General features: G+C 37.1%; 2 protein-coding genes across 2 annotated transcripts; one reads left to right on the top strand and one right to left on the bottom strand.

The window, feature by feature from the left end:
- Positions 1 to 1,075: 1,075 nt before the first annotated feature.
- Positions 1,076 to 8,724, bottom strand: tmem231 (transmembrane protein 231). Its single transcript, XM_067436340.1, has 7 exons — positions 8,186 to 8,724; positions 7,932 to 8,098; positions 7,706 to 7,834; positions 6,684 to 6,827; positions 4,899 to 4,980; positions 4,480 to 4,582; positions 1,076 to 1,252 (listed from the first exon to the last, which is right to left on the bottom strand). Exons 1-7 carry the CDS (start codon positions 8,346 to 8,348, stop codon positions 1,087 to 1,089), a joined length of 954 nt encoding a protein of 317 aa, XP_067292441.1. The 5' UTR covers positions 8,349 to 8,724; the 3' UTR covers positions 1,076 to 1,086.
- A 65-nt stretch (positions 8,725 to 8,789) lies between these two features.
- Positions 8,790 to 17,739, top strand: gabarapl2 (GABA(A) receptor-associated protein like 2). Its single transcript, XM_067436341.1, has 4 exons — positions 8,790 to 8,965; positions 10,539 to 10,594; positions 12,206 to 12,378; positions 17,283 to 17,739. Exons 1-4 carry the CDS (start codon positions 8,932 to 8,934, stop codon positions 17,371 to 17,373), a joined length of 354 nt encoding a protein of 117 aa, XP_067292442.1. The 5' UTR covers positions 8,790 to 8,931; the 3' UTR covers positions 17,374 to 17,739.
- The last annotated feature ends 303 nt before the right edge of the window (positions 17,740 to 18,042 follow it).

Genomic DNA, 18,042 nt, shown 5'->3' with positions numbered 1-18,042 from the left:
AGCTTTGTTTTTCTGAGAAACAAGCAGGTGAATTTAGCATTATGGTATTTGCTTTAGTAAAGTGAAAAACTTTTAGCAAAAGGCACCATGCTAAAATAATTTATTTACTTTTTAAAATAAATTCCTTCTTTACATTGAGTTCAGAGAGGAATAAATAATGTAGAAAATGTTTCTTCATATTTATCAAACAGCATGAGGCCATTTTATACAATCTTATCAGCTGGGCCACACGGAATCTGTGGACTTTCTTTGTGATTTCTGCGCTGAATTTTTGGGAAAATATGCATAATGGTTAAAAAGATCCAAGAGTATTGAAACTGAAAACATTACATATAAAATATTCACTTCTTAGCTTGTATTTAAGGTTTACAATTCAAATTCCAATAGAACGACTTGTTTTTAAACAAAATATAAAGAAAATAATGCTTCATCAATTGTAATGTACACAAATCATTAAATATACAATTTCATATCATTCAACAATGGAGAAAAAAACATACTTAACTAAAATTTACTACTTTTAATATCTCCAAACAAAAAAATAAAAAAATAATAATAAATAAAGTCAGATCAATCAGTGGAGACTCACAATCACGCTCACAAGAATGGCAATCTGCCCTGAAATCGGCAGTTTCTGCGGGCACAGATTCCCTGTCGGCCTGCTTATCAGTCATGTAAAGAACAAAAGAACAAGCGTTGTCGAAGGTTTACATGTATTTATTCTATCATTCTTTCACAACAATAACACAACAAAAACAACTTGCACAGTATACTACTAAACTTGAGGTACTTTAAAACAAGAAAAACCAGAAAAACCAGACTCCACAAGCATTCTGCTGGAAGTACTTGCACTGAAAAAAGACTATATATATATATATATATATATATATATATATATATATATATATATATATATATATATATATATATATATATATATATATATATATATATATATATATATATATACACACACACATACATACATATATATAATCCTCAACAATGAACGAAGGTCCTGATCATTAAAAAAAAAAAAAAAAAAAAAAATCATAAAAAAAGAAAGAATAAGACACCCAGGTGACATCAGGAGCGGTGCTGTTTAAATGGCGGTACTGTGGTGGTCGGTAAAACCTGGTTCTGAAAGATGAATGTTTGAATGTGCTGGAAAACCCAGAGAAAGATGAGCAGGACACTGACATACTGAATCCAGGCAAACTTGATCGTTTCCCAAAAACCTGGTCGATAGGTAGAAAACCCAGTCAAGGAAATTAAACTCAAGTCGATAAAATGAAGCATGACTGGCAAGTCTAGGAATGCACAGAAGTCAGGAAGTGACTGCATGTGTCCAATATGTGCTCATGAGAGACTAGGTCATAGCCACAAACTAAACAGCATAACGGGACAATTTCCTATCATGTGTTTTGTATCAAAATAATGCTATCTGAAAGAAACTTCAGACTTCTTTTTTTGGTATTAGCATTTTGTTGTAAACCAGATGGTTCATTTTAGTAACCAAGCAAGAAACCATACAAATATGCAATATATCCTCGAATCGAGTATTCAATATCCTGCTGTCCTGTGTCACATGTTTGGACTTTACTTTGAGTTCCCTGTTTCTGCTTTAATTGTTTCTTGTATTCCTCATGTTTCTTGTTCCTTTTTTATTTTATTTTCATGAAATACTTGTTTGCTTAGTACCACAACTCTGCCTGTCTCCCTCTGTTGCCCCGTGTTAAACCTGTATATATCCTTAAATAGATTGCTTTATAACAAAGGGTTGTACTACATAGGATGCAAAAACTATGCCAATAGAGTAGTATGTCTGAATACATAAAACTGTCATCGAAAAGTCCCCAGATGACCTACAGACTCTGAAGTGTGCATTCGATGGAGAGGATATGTGAATGGCAGTGGTCACATGACAATGACAACACAGCGGATGCACACAGATTCATAATAGAGAACATACTTTATAAATGGTTGTGAAGTAAGTTTCAATCCAAATGTAGTACCTACAACCAACTATACAGTATGTGATTTTGGACAGCATATGGCTTTTTTTCTTCTTCTGTGGAACAATTTTGAAGAAAGAAATGAGGACAGGATTTAAATTTGTTTGATTGATATATCCAATTGTTGTAAAGCACTCTATTTGAGGACATATATTGCACATTTTCATTGTTTCATACTTGGTTACTATGACAAAATGGCTTTTTATTTTTTTTATAATAATGAATTGTACTAAAATACCATACCACAGTTGGTAACACTTTACAGTAAGGGTACATGATTTATGCATTATTACATGGAGTAATATCTCATGAATCATCAGGAACTAACAGGAGTTCAAAGTCTTTCATTCATGACTTCATGGATGAACACCTTAATTAAAGCATTAACTAAGATGGCTACATCATCATGAATTATGGTGTATTATGCATGATCATGATGCTTTCTATGTTCACAAAAATATTGGTTAAGCTACTGTAAGTGTGAACTCCACATTACAAAATCCACATTACCTTATGCATGCATAGGCTAGACCAGTGTATTAATTAATGTGATTAACTAAAGTTTTTCTCTGAGTAAGCATTGTTCATGCCTTCTTCATAGTAGCCAGCAGGCAAATGGTCAGACCCCAAAACTGGCCAATCACAGCACATGAATTCTGTTGGCATTCAAATATAGTGGTCATCATTAATTAAGCATTGGCTTCTCATGGTTTCATCATGTGTGTGGCCCCTCAACTAAAGTAGTGACTTGGTCCTTTGAAACTCAATGTGTTACAATGTGTTAATAAGGATGGCATAATTGTGAAAATATATGAATGAATGTTTTTTTTAATGCATGAATTCATGATGATTCATGTACCATAACCATTGCTTTATATACACCATAATTCATGATGATGTAGCCATCTTAGTTAATGGAAAGACTTTGAACTCCTGTTAGTTCTTGATGATTCATGAGATATTAATGCATGTAGTAATGTTCAAGTCATGATTGAATTCATGTACTCTTACCATAAAGTAAACTAAAATGTGCTTAACAGCTATAACAAAGACATACATTTCTGGAATCTGTGCAGAATGAAAGAAATGAGGAATATATAATATTCAGAATCTCATTCCTGTGTATGTATGTATATATGTATATATACACACACACACACACACACACACACACACACACACACACACACACACACACACACACACACACACACACACACACACACACACACACACACACACACACACACACACACACAACATTATGACAAGTGAAGTGAATAACACTGATTATCTCTTCATCACGGCACCTGTTAGTGGGTGGGATAAATTAGGCAGCAAGCGAACATTTTGCTTTCAAAGTTGATGTGTTAGACGCAGAAAAAATGGAGTGAGTTTGACCAGGGCAAATTGTGACGGCTAGACGACTGGGTCAGAGCATCTCCAAAACTGCAGCTCTTGTGGGCTGTTCCCGGTCTGCAGTGGTCAGTATCTATCAAAAGTGCTCCAAGGAAGGAACAGTGGAGAACCGGCCACAGGGTCATGGGCGACCAAGGCTCATTGATGCACGTGGGGAGCGAAGGCTGACCCGTGTGGTCCGATCAAACAGATGAGCTACTGGAGCTCAAACTGCTCCAGAAGTTAATGCTGGTTCTGATAGAAAGGTTTCAGAATACACAGAGCATCTCAGTTTGTTGCGTGTGGAGCTGCATAGCTGCAGACCAGTCAGGGTGCCCATGCTGACCCGGGTTCACCAACAAAAGCACCAACAGTGGCACATGAGCATCAGAAATGGAGCACAGCGCAATGGGAGAGGATGGCCTGGTCTGAGGAATCATGTTTTTTGTTTTTTTTATCAGGTGTCTGGTCGGTGCGCGTGTGTCTTACCTGGGGAACACATGGCCCCAGGATGCACTATGGGAAGAAGGCGAGCCGGGGGAGGCAGTGTGATGCTTTGGGCAATGTTCTGCTGGGAAACCTTGGGTCCTCCATCCATGTGGATGTTACTTTGACACACACCACCTACCTAAGCATGTACAGCGTGTACAGCCTTTCATGGGAACTGTATTCCCTGGTGACTTGTGGCCTCTTTCAGCAGGATAATGCTCCTGACACAAAGCAAAAATGGTTTGAGGAGCACAACAAACAAGTTTGAGGTGTTGACTTGACCTCCAAATTCCCCAGATCTCAGTCCAATCGAGCATCTGTGGGATGTGCTGATAAAAAAAGTCTGATCCATGGAGGCCCCACCTCGCTACTTACAGGACTTAAAGGATCTGCTGCTAACATCTCGGTGCGATATACCACAGCACACATTCAGGGGTCTAGTGAAGTCCATGCATCCGACAGGTTTGCAAAAGGGTGATCACAATATTAGGAAAGTGGTCTAAAATGTTATGCCTGATAGATATATATATATATTTAATCGTGTATAAACACACACTGAGCCTGTAAAGGATATGTAATTGTTTCTACTGGATAGTTGATCTGTGCACTGATCTGGAATGGAGCATTTGCAGCTCTGCCCACTGTCCACACAGGAATGACGCCGGAGAGATGAGTTGTCACTGTGTGTGAGAAATGGATCATTTAGAGATAGAGAGGCTGCTAGGAACAAAAGTGACATTTCAGCATCCTGAATGCCTACATTACCAACAATGGTTGGCAAATTGGGTTTCAAGAACATATATCCAATTAGGTGATAAACACCAAAGTAAAACATTCTGGAATAAATATTATAGGTGAGCTCTTAGAAATAAAGTGACTACAAATCTGTCTTTTTGAAAGCAATGACGCAAAAATAAGGAAGACAAGAGAGATCATATTCATAATAACAATAAAATTAATCTGTTTATGAATAAGTTTTGTTTTTCATAATCTTACAGTTTCTCTGTTGATAGAGTCTAATGATGTTGGCCAGGTCATATGTGCTTGCAAACGGACTGGATGCATCAATCACTGATACCTGGAGAGGCAATTCAAAATAGATAAGTGATTTTTTGGCACACATTTTACACATAAATCTTATTCTGAGACACAGAGGCCTGCTTACATGAAACACATTTTTATGTAAATTCAGGTTTGTTCTTTTAAAATTTAGGACTGTGATGAAAATCTATGCAAATATGTTATATAATACCAAACCGATTCCAACAAAGTTGGGACAAATTGTGAATAAAAACAGAATGCAATGATGTGGAAGTTTAAAATTTCAATACTTTATTCAGAAAACAACATAGATGACGTATCAAATGTTTAAACCGGGAAAATGTATAATTTTAAGGGGAAAATTAAGCTGTGATTAAGCTGATTTTAAATTTTATAGCATCAACATCTCCAAAAAGTTGTGACAAGGCCATGTTTGCCACTGTGTGGCATCCTCTCTTATTTTAGAGTCTGCAAACGTCTGGGGACTGAGGAGACAAGTTGCTCAAATGTAGGAATAGGAATGTTGTCCCATTCTTGTCTAATACAGGCTTCTAGTTGCTCAACTGTCTTAGATCTTCTTTGTCGCATCTTCCTCTTTATGATGCGCCAAATGTTTTCTACTGGTGAAAGATCTGGACTGCAGGCTGGCCATTTCAGTGCCCAGATCCTTCTTCTACACAGCCATGATGTTGTAATTGATGCAGTCTGTGGTCTGCCATTGTCATGTTGGACAATGCAAGGTCTTCCCTGAAAGAGACGTCATCTGGATGGGAGCATATGTTGTTCTAGAGCTGGGATATACCTTTCAGCATTGATGGTGCCTTTCCAGATGTGTAAGCTGCCCATGCCACACACACTCATGAATCCCATACCATCAGAGATGCAGCTTCTGAACTGAGCGCTGAGAACAACTTGGGTTGTCCTTGTCTTCTTTAGTCTGTATGACATGGCTTCTTTTTTGACCTATAGAGTTTTAGGTGTGATCACAGGCATCCAGTATGGTTTTCCGGCCTTGAACCTTACACACAGAGATTGTTCCAGATTCTCTGAATCTTTGGATGATATTATGCACTGTAGATAATGATAACATCAAACTCTTTACAATTTTTCTCTGAGAAACTCCTTACTTAAATTGTTCCACTATTTTTCGCTGCAGGTTTGGGGGAATTGGTGATCCTCTGCCCATCTTGCCTTCAGAGAGTCACTTCCACTCTCAGAGGCTCTTTTTATACCCAATCATGTTGCAGATTTACCAAATAAGTTGCAAATTAGTCCTCCAGCTCTTCCTTATTTGTACATTTAACTTTTCTAGCCTCTTATTGCTACCTGTCCCAACGTTTTGGAATGTGTAGCTCTCATGAAATCCAAAATTAGCCAATATTTGCCATACCATTTCAAAATGTCTCACTTTCAACATTTGATATCTTATCTATATTCTATTGTGAATAAAATACAAGTTTATGAGATTTGTAAATTATTGCATTCTTTTTTATTCACAATTTGCACAGTATTCCAACTTTTTTGGAATCAGGTTTGTATTTCCATTGCCAATGTTTAAATTAAGATATGATCTTCCTGTTCACACACTTTTGACAAGATTGAGGCATTGCAAGTCAAACTGGTTCAGTATCATGCAATGGAAGAATCATCACCACATTAATTTGTAGGTAAGAGTAGGCCATGCACTGATGCACTTTGAATGAAACTGCCTTCTACCTGGGGTTGTTCAGATATACTCACATTGTAGGTACTATGTAAACCTCGGTGAGGAAGAGGAGTTCGTTGGTTTAGTCTCAGGTCTCCACAGACGGAAAGCTGAGAACCTGGGACAGGTGAGGAATGCTGCACAAAGGCAAGTGTCTGCATCACAACAGTAGACATTCTCTAGAGAGATGGACAGATAAACACAGAGGACAGGTGAATCAGAGAGAGAGAGAGTGAGTGAGTGAGTGAGTGAGTGAGTGAGTGAGTGAGTGAGTGAGTGAGTGAGTGAGTGAGTGAGTGAGTGAGTGAGTGAGTGAGTGTGAGAGAGAGAGAGAGAGAGAGAGAGAGAGAGAGAGAGAGAGAGAGAGAGAGAGAGAGAGAGAGAGAGAGAGAGAGAGAGAGAGAGAGAGAGAGAGAGAGAGAGAGAGAGAGAGAGAGAGAGAGAGAGCAGAGACTGTGTTCCCAGTGCTCTCCGAGACAGAGGAACACTTCCTGCTGCACTGTGATTACTATCACAACATCAGATCCGACTATTTCACTAATTCCAACAACTACAACCTAGAATGGTTCGGCATTATCAAATTCAGAAAAAAATGTATTCATATTCTAGGAGAAAAATCGAACTTGATTGCGACAGTAGCAAAATATGTGACAGCCTACCAAAAACTAGAAAGTCAGCCAGTGGACAAAACTAAAGTCAGAAGTATTCTTATCTCGTCTGAATGTGTAAAAATGAATAAAGCTTTTTATCATTATTATTTAAGTTATTGTTGTAATTATTTTCTTGATTATAAAATTATTATTTTTTTATTGTTTATGTGATGGCCAATGCTTTGGCAATACTGTACAAGTCATGCCAATAAAACTCATTTGAATTTAAGAGAGAGAGAGAGAGAGAGAGAGAGAGAGAGAGAGAGAGAGAGAGAGAGAGAGAGAGAGAGAGAGAGAGAGAGAGAGAGAGAGAGAGAGAGAGAGAGAGAGAGAGAGAGAGAGAGAGAGAGAGAGAGAGAGAGAGATTTAATTTGCTGTGGTGATATATGAATGCCCTGAATACACACAAACAGCTGGTATGAGAAGGTGAGGAGGAGCTGCACGCTGAACATCTGCTCTTCTGGCTTGAGTGGGATGCTGATCTGAAGCATGAGGAGGTCGGATTTCCCATCCTGGTTCCTGTCCTCCTCCTGGGCCTGAATAATGAACAAACCCAGAGCAGCTTTGCTTCCAGAGTCCAATATTGCACTAGCTATAGTAGTTAAATGAATTTGGTTCATATTTTATACTCACAGAGATATGTGGGATGCGTAAATTATCTCCAATCAGTCGATTAAAGTTGGGAAATGTGCTCCATGCTACATAATTCCCAGCTGTGTCTGTTGCTCCGATCAGGAATATGTCATACTGGAACTGTATGACCGGCTGCTCTTCATATGTGCTCCTCTTCAGCCAGAATCCTGTTCATAGAAAAAAACGAGGTCACTTTATTTTATCTCATATTTAGGATTTTGGAAATAATTTGCTTGGAATAAAATGCATCTTACCTTGACTTCTATAAGCCACCAGAAGAGGTGAAATATACGTGAGGCATAAAACCACGAAGACAAACAGGGTTGCTCTCGTGCAAACACATGCCCTGTATCTTATTAAAGCAGGGTGGGCGTAAACGTCATAAAAAGCCATTGTTATTAATATCCCAGGAAACATAAACTTCCATCTAACAATTCACAACACCATTTAAACACATGTATATCACTTGAGCTGTGCGTGCGTTGTCAAATATATTTACTAACAATGATTAACTAAAACTTTTGTTGCTTAATAGTGCACTTTTGACAACAAAAAACTTAATAAATATGACTGTTCAGCAAACAAACAGCACGCTGGTTGTTGTTCCGGTGGCTCAGCGTCGCCTGTTCACCATAGCAACAGCTCTAATCTTAGCCGTGCGAAAAGTATGCGCATAATGATTATTCGATAGCCATTAATTGATTTGTGTTTAAAAACCAAAACCATGCGTTTCACCATACGGTTTCTGCAAACGTAGAGGTGTACTTGCAGCAGAGATGTACGGATTCGTGTGTTAACTCCCCCGAATCGACTGAATGGTACGGCCGCGCTGTGACGTAAGCGCACGCTCTCGCGGTGACGTCATTACGCCTCGTCTCGTCTGAAGACGAATGTCTGCTGCTGTTACATTGTTGACGTTTTTAGTTTTAACGTTTAATTGACTTTAAATCATCAGATATTTCCACTTACAGGTCGCTCTTCGAGCAATACCTCTGCAAAAATGAAATGGATGTTTAAAGAGGACCATTCTCTGGGTAATTCATCGAAAATGCCATGTTATTATCAACAACGGCCTGTCAGATACGTGTAATTATTGATCTGTTTGTCAAACCGTTGTTTTTTAAATCACGTCAACCTGCTAGTTTTATCTAATTTAACACAATTTAGCATCTAAGAAGACCAATTTTATTTATTGGCTTATGTCAGGCCTGTTGTTTGCTCATAACGACTAGATAACGAGAATAAACCGAGTTACACTGTAGTCTGACCGTCTGTCTGGTGTTGTTGTTTAAGTGCATTTGATAAGTATTTTCTGTCATTTAGCTTGTCGCCTTTTTATCAACCATATATGTCATGCAGATGTATTATTTGATGAGAATATCTCAGTCTATGCTTTGGTCAAGCAATGTGAGCGTGTGTATTTATATTTTGTAATATACACTGCCCCAGCCAAAAAACAAAACAACAAAAAAGTTGCTGTTTGGATTTAAATTGGCAAATGCTTAAGAGTGAATGTTTGGATTATTATTGCAGTGATTTTTATGTTTTTAGCATGTTACATGTTTGTCAACATTTCTTCCAACCCTAATTGATGGAGTGTGTAGCTTATAATTTCTTTAAAAAAATGTAGGAAGACACATCACAGCCATATTCCAGAATGTTAAAGTTGAGATTAATCAGCTCAGATTGCGAAAGAATGGCTGGGGGGGTGCTTGAAGAATCATTTTCACACATGAATCGTGCATTGTCAATACAAGATCTGGACCAAAACCTGATGCACTTGTTGATGGAAATAAAGGTTGCAATGTTATTTCCATCAAGAGGTGCTTCAATTTTTGGCCAGGAAAGATCCTGTTTAGACAATGCAAGAGTCTAGCGCACTGTAAAGTCTCCAAACGTCAACTCATGCTCCCTCCCAACCATTCTTTCACAGATTGAGCTGATAAATCTCGACATTGTCATCATGGAAAATGGCCGTGATGTGTCTTCCTACATGGTTGTTTAAGAAATGAAAAGCTACACACTCCATCAATTAGGATTGGAATAAATGTTGCCAATCATACAACATGCTCAAAACATAAAAATCACAGCAATAATGATCCAATCATTAACTCTTAAGCATTTGCCAATTTAAATCCAGTGTATTTTGTTTATGGACCCCAAAACTAGTCATAAGGGTAATTTTACTTATTTTTATTGAGATGTATACATTATCTGAAAGCTGAATAAATGGGAATAGGACCATATTTGGCCAAGATACAACTATTTGAAGAGCTGGAATCTGAGGGCGCAAAATATTGAGAAAGTCACCTTTTAAAGTTGTCCAAATGAAGTCCTTAGTAATGCATATTAGTACTAATATATATATATATATATATATATATATATATATATATATATATATATATATATATATATATATATATATATATATATATATATATATATATTGTTACTTTTGAGCCATACAATATATTTTTGGCTGTTGCCACAAATAAACCGGTGAGATTTATGACTTATTGTATGTTATTAATGATGCAAAGAGCATTGCATGTTGAGCTTGCATGTAGACTGATAAATGTCTTTTCTTTTTCATCTGTCATTCAGAGCACAGGTGTGTGGAGTCAGCCAAAATCCGCAACAAGTACCCAGACAGAGTTCCTGTGAGTAAACATTTGAAAAAGTTCAGCAAATGTTATACTTTATCTTATCATTTATAACGTAAGTCACAGTGACAAACAATGCTCACTGATTTGCAACAGCACATCCTTTCAGATCTAGTCAATGACAGCATTTCCACACCAAATGTGAACATTCAGTGCAAACACAATTTTGATATTTTTTCTTCTTTGTCATGCAATGAAAGATAGACGTAACAGAGCATTTCATAGTGCTAATGCACTGAAAGCTATTTTTACAAGCATTAAACACCAAATGAGCTAAATTTGGCATTGAAGATGGATGTGAAGTGGCCCAAACCAGACATCCAAGCCCATTATTGAGTTATTTTCGCAAAAATGCACACTTTTTTGTCTTGCATAAGACATACAATTTTCCCGCTACTATCCATCTTTTGTCTGTCTCTTTCAATTTAAAGATTTGCTTTATGATAAACAGGATTGTTTTATTGTAGTTTATGAAGTTCCATTTTAAAAGTTTATTTTATAAAGCAATTTATTTAGTGATGCTGGTAGTAAAGTATTAGCCTGACGGGGTCATACTCAAGTCTAGTCAGAGTCTGATGCTCCATTGGGCTGTGATTATGGGGCGTGTTTCAACCCAACGAGGAAAGACCTCAGTTGGACAGACCTACAACCAATCAGAGCAACGGAGCGACGCATTGTCACATGTCAACAGACAGAGCTCAACTGCACTGTGGTTGTTTTCTATGTCCGTGGGTTGAAGCGACTATTATGTGATATATAGACCCATGAGTGTGAATTTTAGCAGGCAACTTTGCCAAAATAACACACATTTTACCCCCCAAACTCCATTTTTTCCCCGGAGAACCCCCCTAGTAGTTGCCGCGTTTTGTTGTAAAAACTTGGCAACCCTGTCTGCACGCGCGCTGAAATCAGGCTGGAATACACGATCTTAGCCGGTGTTGTAAAATAATTTAATGATACCCAGAGTACTTACCCAACATGATCATCATTTCTGAGAGAAATTGTGAAGGTGAATGCAGATACAAACAAGCTCTCCGTTTAGGATTTGAACAAATATAACCCAAGCCCCTTTGATGACGTGATGATTACGTTACTGTTGATCATCTGTCCGTCATCGTCTAAAGCCCAGCCTGATGATTTCATTGGTCCGAACTGTTTCTGTTCGGGGATAATTACTCCTCTATGGGTTGAGGCCAGACCAAACTGCCCGACCTAAAAATGTTGTGGGCGGGGCTGAGTTCGGATGGCATCCAGGCTAGTAAAGTATATATGATTATGAAAGACAATGGCCAGAGGTGAATTTCTGCAACCATGTTCGTGTCTCACAAAGAAAACTGATTCAGGTTTTCTCAAAATGGACCAAAAAACCAGCGTTTGAATGAAGATTTATTCAGTTTTGGAGTCTTTTATTAAATATCATTATACAAAAAAAAAAAAAAAGACTTAAATGTTTTGTTTGTGTATTTATTGCTAAAATTTGTGTTGTTGATTTTGTATGTATTTTTTGCATTTCTGTGTGTGGGTTTTCACATTATCATAACCTCAGGGTTTTATAAGTGCATTTTTAAAACGTAATTGGCTATAATTGCTCTTTCTTGTGTTTATCAGGTTATTGTAGAGAAAGTATCTGGTTCACAGATCGTGGACATTGACAAGCGGAAGTATCTGGTCCCATCTGACATTACTGTGGCTCAGTTCATGTGGATCATCAGAAAGCGGATCCAACTGCCTTCTGAAAAAGCCATATTCCTATTTGTCGACAAAACTGTCCCTCAGTCCAGGTAAAATCATGCTGTATTTATTACAATGATGATTTGACATTACAGTCTCTATTTTTTTTTACGTTTTCACCCCCTGGACATGCCCATGGTATGTAATTTTCTTTTTACAGCATTGAATAACTAGACTTTTTCTTGGTCTTTTAGTCACTAATAAACGGCAAACAACTGAAAGTAAAAAAACCCGTGGCTTTTGTTAAAGAAGAAAAAATAAAACAAAATCTCTTGTTTATTAAATGTTTTCATTAAAATACCGTCACTGGTTCAGGCCGTTGCTTTTAAAGGGTTACTTCAGTGATTTAGCATTAAGGTTTGTATTTAAACTGGGTCATTAATGTAGTAGAAATGTGAAATTATTTTTGGATTTGGTGCTTTCTAGACTGAGAAAAGACAGAACATACATTTTTGTCTCATGGGGAATAAATGACAACAACTCCCAGAATTCACTTGCTTCGCTGCTATACGAGGCCACTCCCAAAGCCACCGCTACTAGATTACTGGATCACTTTCCCACTGCATTCATCTTCATAAAATCAGTTCAGTACAATTAAAAACTGAACGTGTCTGTTCAATATAATGTGAGTGAGCCGAGCGAGAGTCTCTGCACAAACCCAGCAGGAGTCATTCATCACTATAGCTGAGGTAAGCGCGGCCGCGGCATACATTCACAGCGCGTGTTCAGTCTGGCGCATTTTCAGTTCATTCTTATAGAAGCTTAACTTTCATAGGAATTTATTTGAAAAGTTTAAATACTATCTTTTACACTCCGTTTACATGAATGCCTGCAGCTGCTAGCTGAGTGCTGTGAGTGTGATCCCACTCCCCATGCACGGGTTGAAAACATGCGGAAATAGCTCCTTCTACTGGCTGTAGTCTTTAGCCTCTGGCCAAAAAATCCTCCGATGAAGCAAAATGAAGATATTTGCGTCATTGTAGGATTTTTTTTCAGAAATAAAATGCATAAATCTCTCGTCTCAGGGGAATATGAGTGGGGGGAAGCACGATAATTTGAATGTACTCCAGGGTTTCTACTGATACACAGCCATGTGCTAATCGCTGAAGTAACCCTTTAAAGGTTGTATGAGTAGGAAGCAGATGACACAGAAAGCCTCGCATTTTAAGTTACAAATGGCCACGTCCGCTCTAATGCTAAAAATATGGTTGACAATTCCAGAACTTATAAACTAATAAACAGAAGAATAAAAAACACCACAAGATGTCCAAACCATTAAATATCTTTTAAAATACACTCAGAAGTGCTAATCCGCCTTACATTATAGTTCTCCTTTTTAATCAGATTAGAAAAGCGCCACGTTTTATTTTGTGTCACCACACTTGATGGCTCAGCTATTGGCGTAACTGTATTTAAATAGGGAACACGTGGAGGTGTTTGGTACTTCTAACTTGATCTCTGTTTGGTACCATAGTGAATGAACTGGGCTTAGTGGGCTAAGATAAATGCTATCAGATCGTCACTGCGCGTCAGAGAGATTAAGAGGACACACTGAGACGAGAGAGGGATGGATCAACTCGTCTTAGTTAAGGGAATAACAGTTTAATATGAAAAAGCGGTAGAGTATCCCTTTAAGTATACATGATATTAGGTAATGATCTGAGTCTCTGAGATGTCGTCGCTCTGCTGCAGAATTTCAATGGTATCAACATTTATTTCATGTGACATTATTAGATCTAAAGTATTATTACCGTGATGAGTGGGTCCTGACACGTGTTGCCTAACTCCAGTAGTTTATAATGTCTCTAAATGCCAATCCAAATGCGTCTTTTTCATTTTCTACATGGATATTAAACGCAACAACAATAAGTACTTTATCTGCAGTCAGTACAAACTCTGATAGAAAACCAGCAAATTCTTTGATAAAGTCTGTATTGTGCCCTGGTGGCCTGTATACAGTAGCCCACACAAATGTCAAACAGGATTTATCATTTATACTACATAACTTTACATAAAGCACCAAGAGTTCACAGGAATTATATTTGAAAATAGACTTCTGAGTAATATTAATGATATTATTATAAACTACAGCAACACCTCCCCCTTTACCTTTCAGACGTGGCTCGTGTTTATAACAATAATCTCTGGGGGTGCACTCATTTAAAGTAATGTAGTCGTCAGGTTTTAGCCAGGTTTCTGAGATTGAAATGGCGAAACAAAATAAATGTGTTTAATTAAGTGCTGCAGAAAGAGTAGTTTTGGTAAGCTTCGTTGAAAAGGCAAAGCCTGTCAGTATATTTGACGGGAGTCTGTAATCCATCAAACATCACTGTTCTTCATCTTGTATCTGAATTAATAAATATGGTGCCATTCTCAGATGGCTAATATTATGTGATTTTTATAGTTAGCTTTCAAATTAGCTGTGTTGTTCTAAAGTTAAGACAGTTTTTAGGATTTTCTGTAGGAATAGTAATTCTGTAATACGCTTTTCCTAACCCAAGTTGAGAATAGATTATGCACATAAGAAATGTCATTCTGTAATAGCTTTTGTCCCAAATGAGGTCCTTTCTGAAATTGCCACCTGGTGGTTATCTAGACAAAGCTTGGCAAAAAAATCATGACATCTCAGTTATAGTTTCCCAGAAAATATGTGGGCAATGCCAGAAGCCACCTAGAAGGTTAAATGCCACGTCTAGCAGAAACACCATTGTTGTTGTGATGTCTCCTTGAAAGCTAGAGTGTGAAATACAGAGAAAACTTGTGATGTGATTAACAACATTTGGGCATGTCTGTTACCATCAAAAATAATTTCAATTTGGCAGTAATAAACTTCTGTGGAGGCACAGTGGGCCAGGTGAACAACTTTAAAACACTGTTTCAAAAATATGATTGAAATGAGACCAGTGTGATAGAATTTCTTACTGAGTTTGTCTATATAAAGTTATATGGAAAGGTCATTATCATCACCACATTAAACCAGTAAACATCTGTAGTTTATCTGTAAGAAGCGGGTGAAAACTTTTCATAGGCACTAGCTCAGAGCTGGACAGTAACTAAGCTCATTTACTCGAGTACTGTACTTAAGTACACTTTTTGAGTATCTGTACTTTACCTGAGTATTATTTTTCTCTGGAAACTTATGACTATAACTTCCCTACATTTGAAAGACAAATATCGTCCTTTTTACTCCACTACATTTCTATCAAGGTCCTCGAAGTGGAAAGTCGTTTCTGTCGCAGCTTTGAAAGTCAGTGATGATTTTTTTCTTCTTTTAAAGGTGTTTGGGTTTTTGCAGAAAGCCTTTCAGGAATCACTCTTGTAGAGTCTCGTGAAGTTCAATGATTTCACAGCATTTATTAAACACTGATTTATAGTTTAGAGCAAAATGGAAGAAGACGGATGTCAAAATGGTCATTTTGGCGAGTAATCACATAAACAGGGTATAGGATCAGTGCATTCGGCCTTAAAGTGACAGCCTCTTTGTAAAGGGCTTTGTAACTTATACAAATATACATATACAAGTATTGAAATGAGTTAAGTTAGTCGTTTGCTGCTATTATGTCAGATGGAGCATCACTGACTGGCTTAAACCATGATGGCATAATGTGCATTTATACAACTATAATAAAATAATGCGGCGACATAAAAAAGGTAATTTACTTTTGATACTTAAGTACTTTAGAAAACAAATACTTCTGTACTTTTACTCCAGTAAAAATCTGTTTTTGGAACTTTCGCTTGTAACGGAGTAATTTTTGACCAGCAGTACTGTTACTTTTACTCCAGTAATGCGTACTTGTCCACCTCTGCACTAGCTTTCCTTCCACCCACACATCTCATGGCAAACATTCCAGGAAATAAAGAGGACAATGACGCTCCTGCCAGGCAATTAAAGCTGTAGGAATGCAGCTTACTGAAACAACCGCAGGAATCTATTGTTTTCTTATACACAATGTAGATTTACTTGAATTGCATCTTGAACACGCAACATGCAAGCTTATGAAACCGTATAGGGCTGTGATTGTGTCCTGTAGCTACAGATATGGCTTCAGGTTTCACCTGAAAGGGAAGGAGGCAGAGTTAAATGTCTTTCAGTGACACCTCACTTCACAACCAACATCCTCCATTTATATCCTAAATAATCTCTTTTTACTGCCCCCACCTGCCATCTCAAATAGACTCACCTGATATTCTTTAGCTTGGAGGTGTGTTGAGAACTGACAAAACAGGTTCAGACGGGAAAAATACGATTTTCTTTCTTTTTTTTTTTTTAGCAAGGAATTACTTTGGATTAATCTGTTCAGTGGTGTTCTTTTATTTTGTCATTTTCGTTGCCTATCACTCATTGTGTAAAATATTTATTGTTTTACTTTTCACAAAATAACTCATTAACTGCACATGACATGCAACCGAAGATATAAACATACTTAACTAAATTGAACTCTTGTGTAATGTTCAACTTATAAAATGTTGAAAGATGAAAGTTCAGAGTTGTTTTGTTACACTGGAAAAAATCAATTTCTAACTTTCTAGTCAAAATATCTAAAAATTCTTAAATAAAGATGCATTTACTAAACAAGCAAAAATGGTCTTGTTTCTGAGAACAAAACCCTCAAAATTAAGAGAGTTTTTACTTAAAATAAGCAAAATAATCTGCCAATGGGGTAAGCAAAATATCCTCTTTTTTACTGTTGGAAATAAGATTTAGCTTATTTTAAGTAAAAACTCTCTTAATTTTGAGTTATTTTTTCTCAAAACAAGACGATTGCTTTTGATTGTCTAGTAAATACGTCTTGTTTAAGAATTGTTAGATGTATTGGACTAAAACAAGACAAAAATACTAAGTAAGAAAAGCATTTTTTTACAGTGTAAGTTGAACACAATTATCTGGTTAAAAATTGTCTCTGCATATTTTTCTATGTATGTCAAAACACAATCTACGTTCTTGTTTCAGTCTGACTATGGGGCAGCTCTACGAAAAAGAAAAAGATGAGGACGGCTTTTTGTATGTGGCCTACAGTGGAGAGAACACGTTTGGATATTAATATCCCTGCCCGCATCACCCCTGGCTGTGCAACACGTCACTCCCGTTTCTTTTGGACTAGCTCAATTGTTCTGTGGTTGGAAACAGGATAGACTCATCTGTGAAATAATCACATAGCAGATGTGTTTGTACCTCTATTGTCACCTGTCATATTGTGCTCTGAAAGAGATTGACTCCATTAGTGATTTTTCTTCTTTTGGTGAATGATGTTGCAGTATTATTACAGACGCTTAATCTTGACACTGAGAATATATAGTAACTTTTAATGTTTTCATTTATCTGTATTTTCCCCCTGTAAATTATATATTTAAGATAATTGAAAGGTAAGGTAGCTGGATGACCTAACCAATAAAAACCAAAATCGAAACTCGTCGAGATGATTTTTTGAGACATACCCACCACTCTTGAAGAGATCAATTTCAAAAAATCTGAATTTACTCGCTCTCATGTCATTCAAAGTTGTATGACTTTCTTCTGTGGAATATATTTTGGAAGGCAACATTGGACCTTCTCTATAGTATAGACAAAATGCAGAAACAATCTTCTTTTTGGTTCCACATAAGAAAGTCATACAGGTTTGGAATGACATAAAGATGAGTAACTGATGACCTTCCTTTTAGTAGCAAAAATACAAACATCAAACATAACATACAAAACGTACACTAATCAG

Source organism: Pseudorasbora parva, chromosome 25 (genome assembly GCF_024679245.1).
Source record: "Pseudorasbora parva isolate DD20220531a chromosome 25, ASM2467924v1, whole genome shotgun sequence".
Taxonomy (NCBI): Eukaryota; Metazoa; Chordata; class Actinopteri; order Cypriniformes; family Gobionidae; genus Pseudorasbora; species Pseudorasbora parva.
This window is presented reverse-complemented; position numbering and strand designations above follow the sequence as displayed.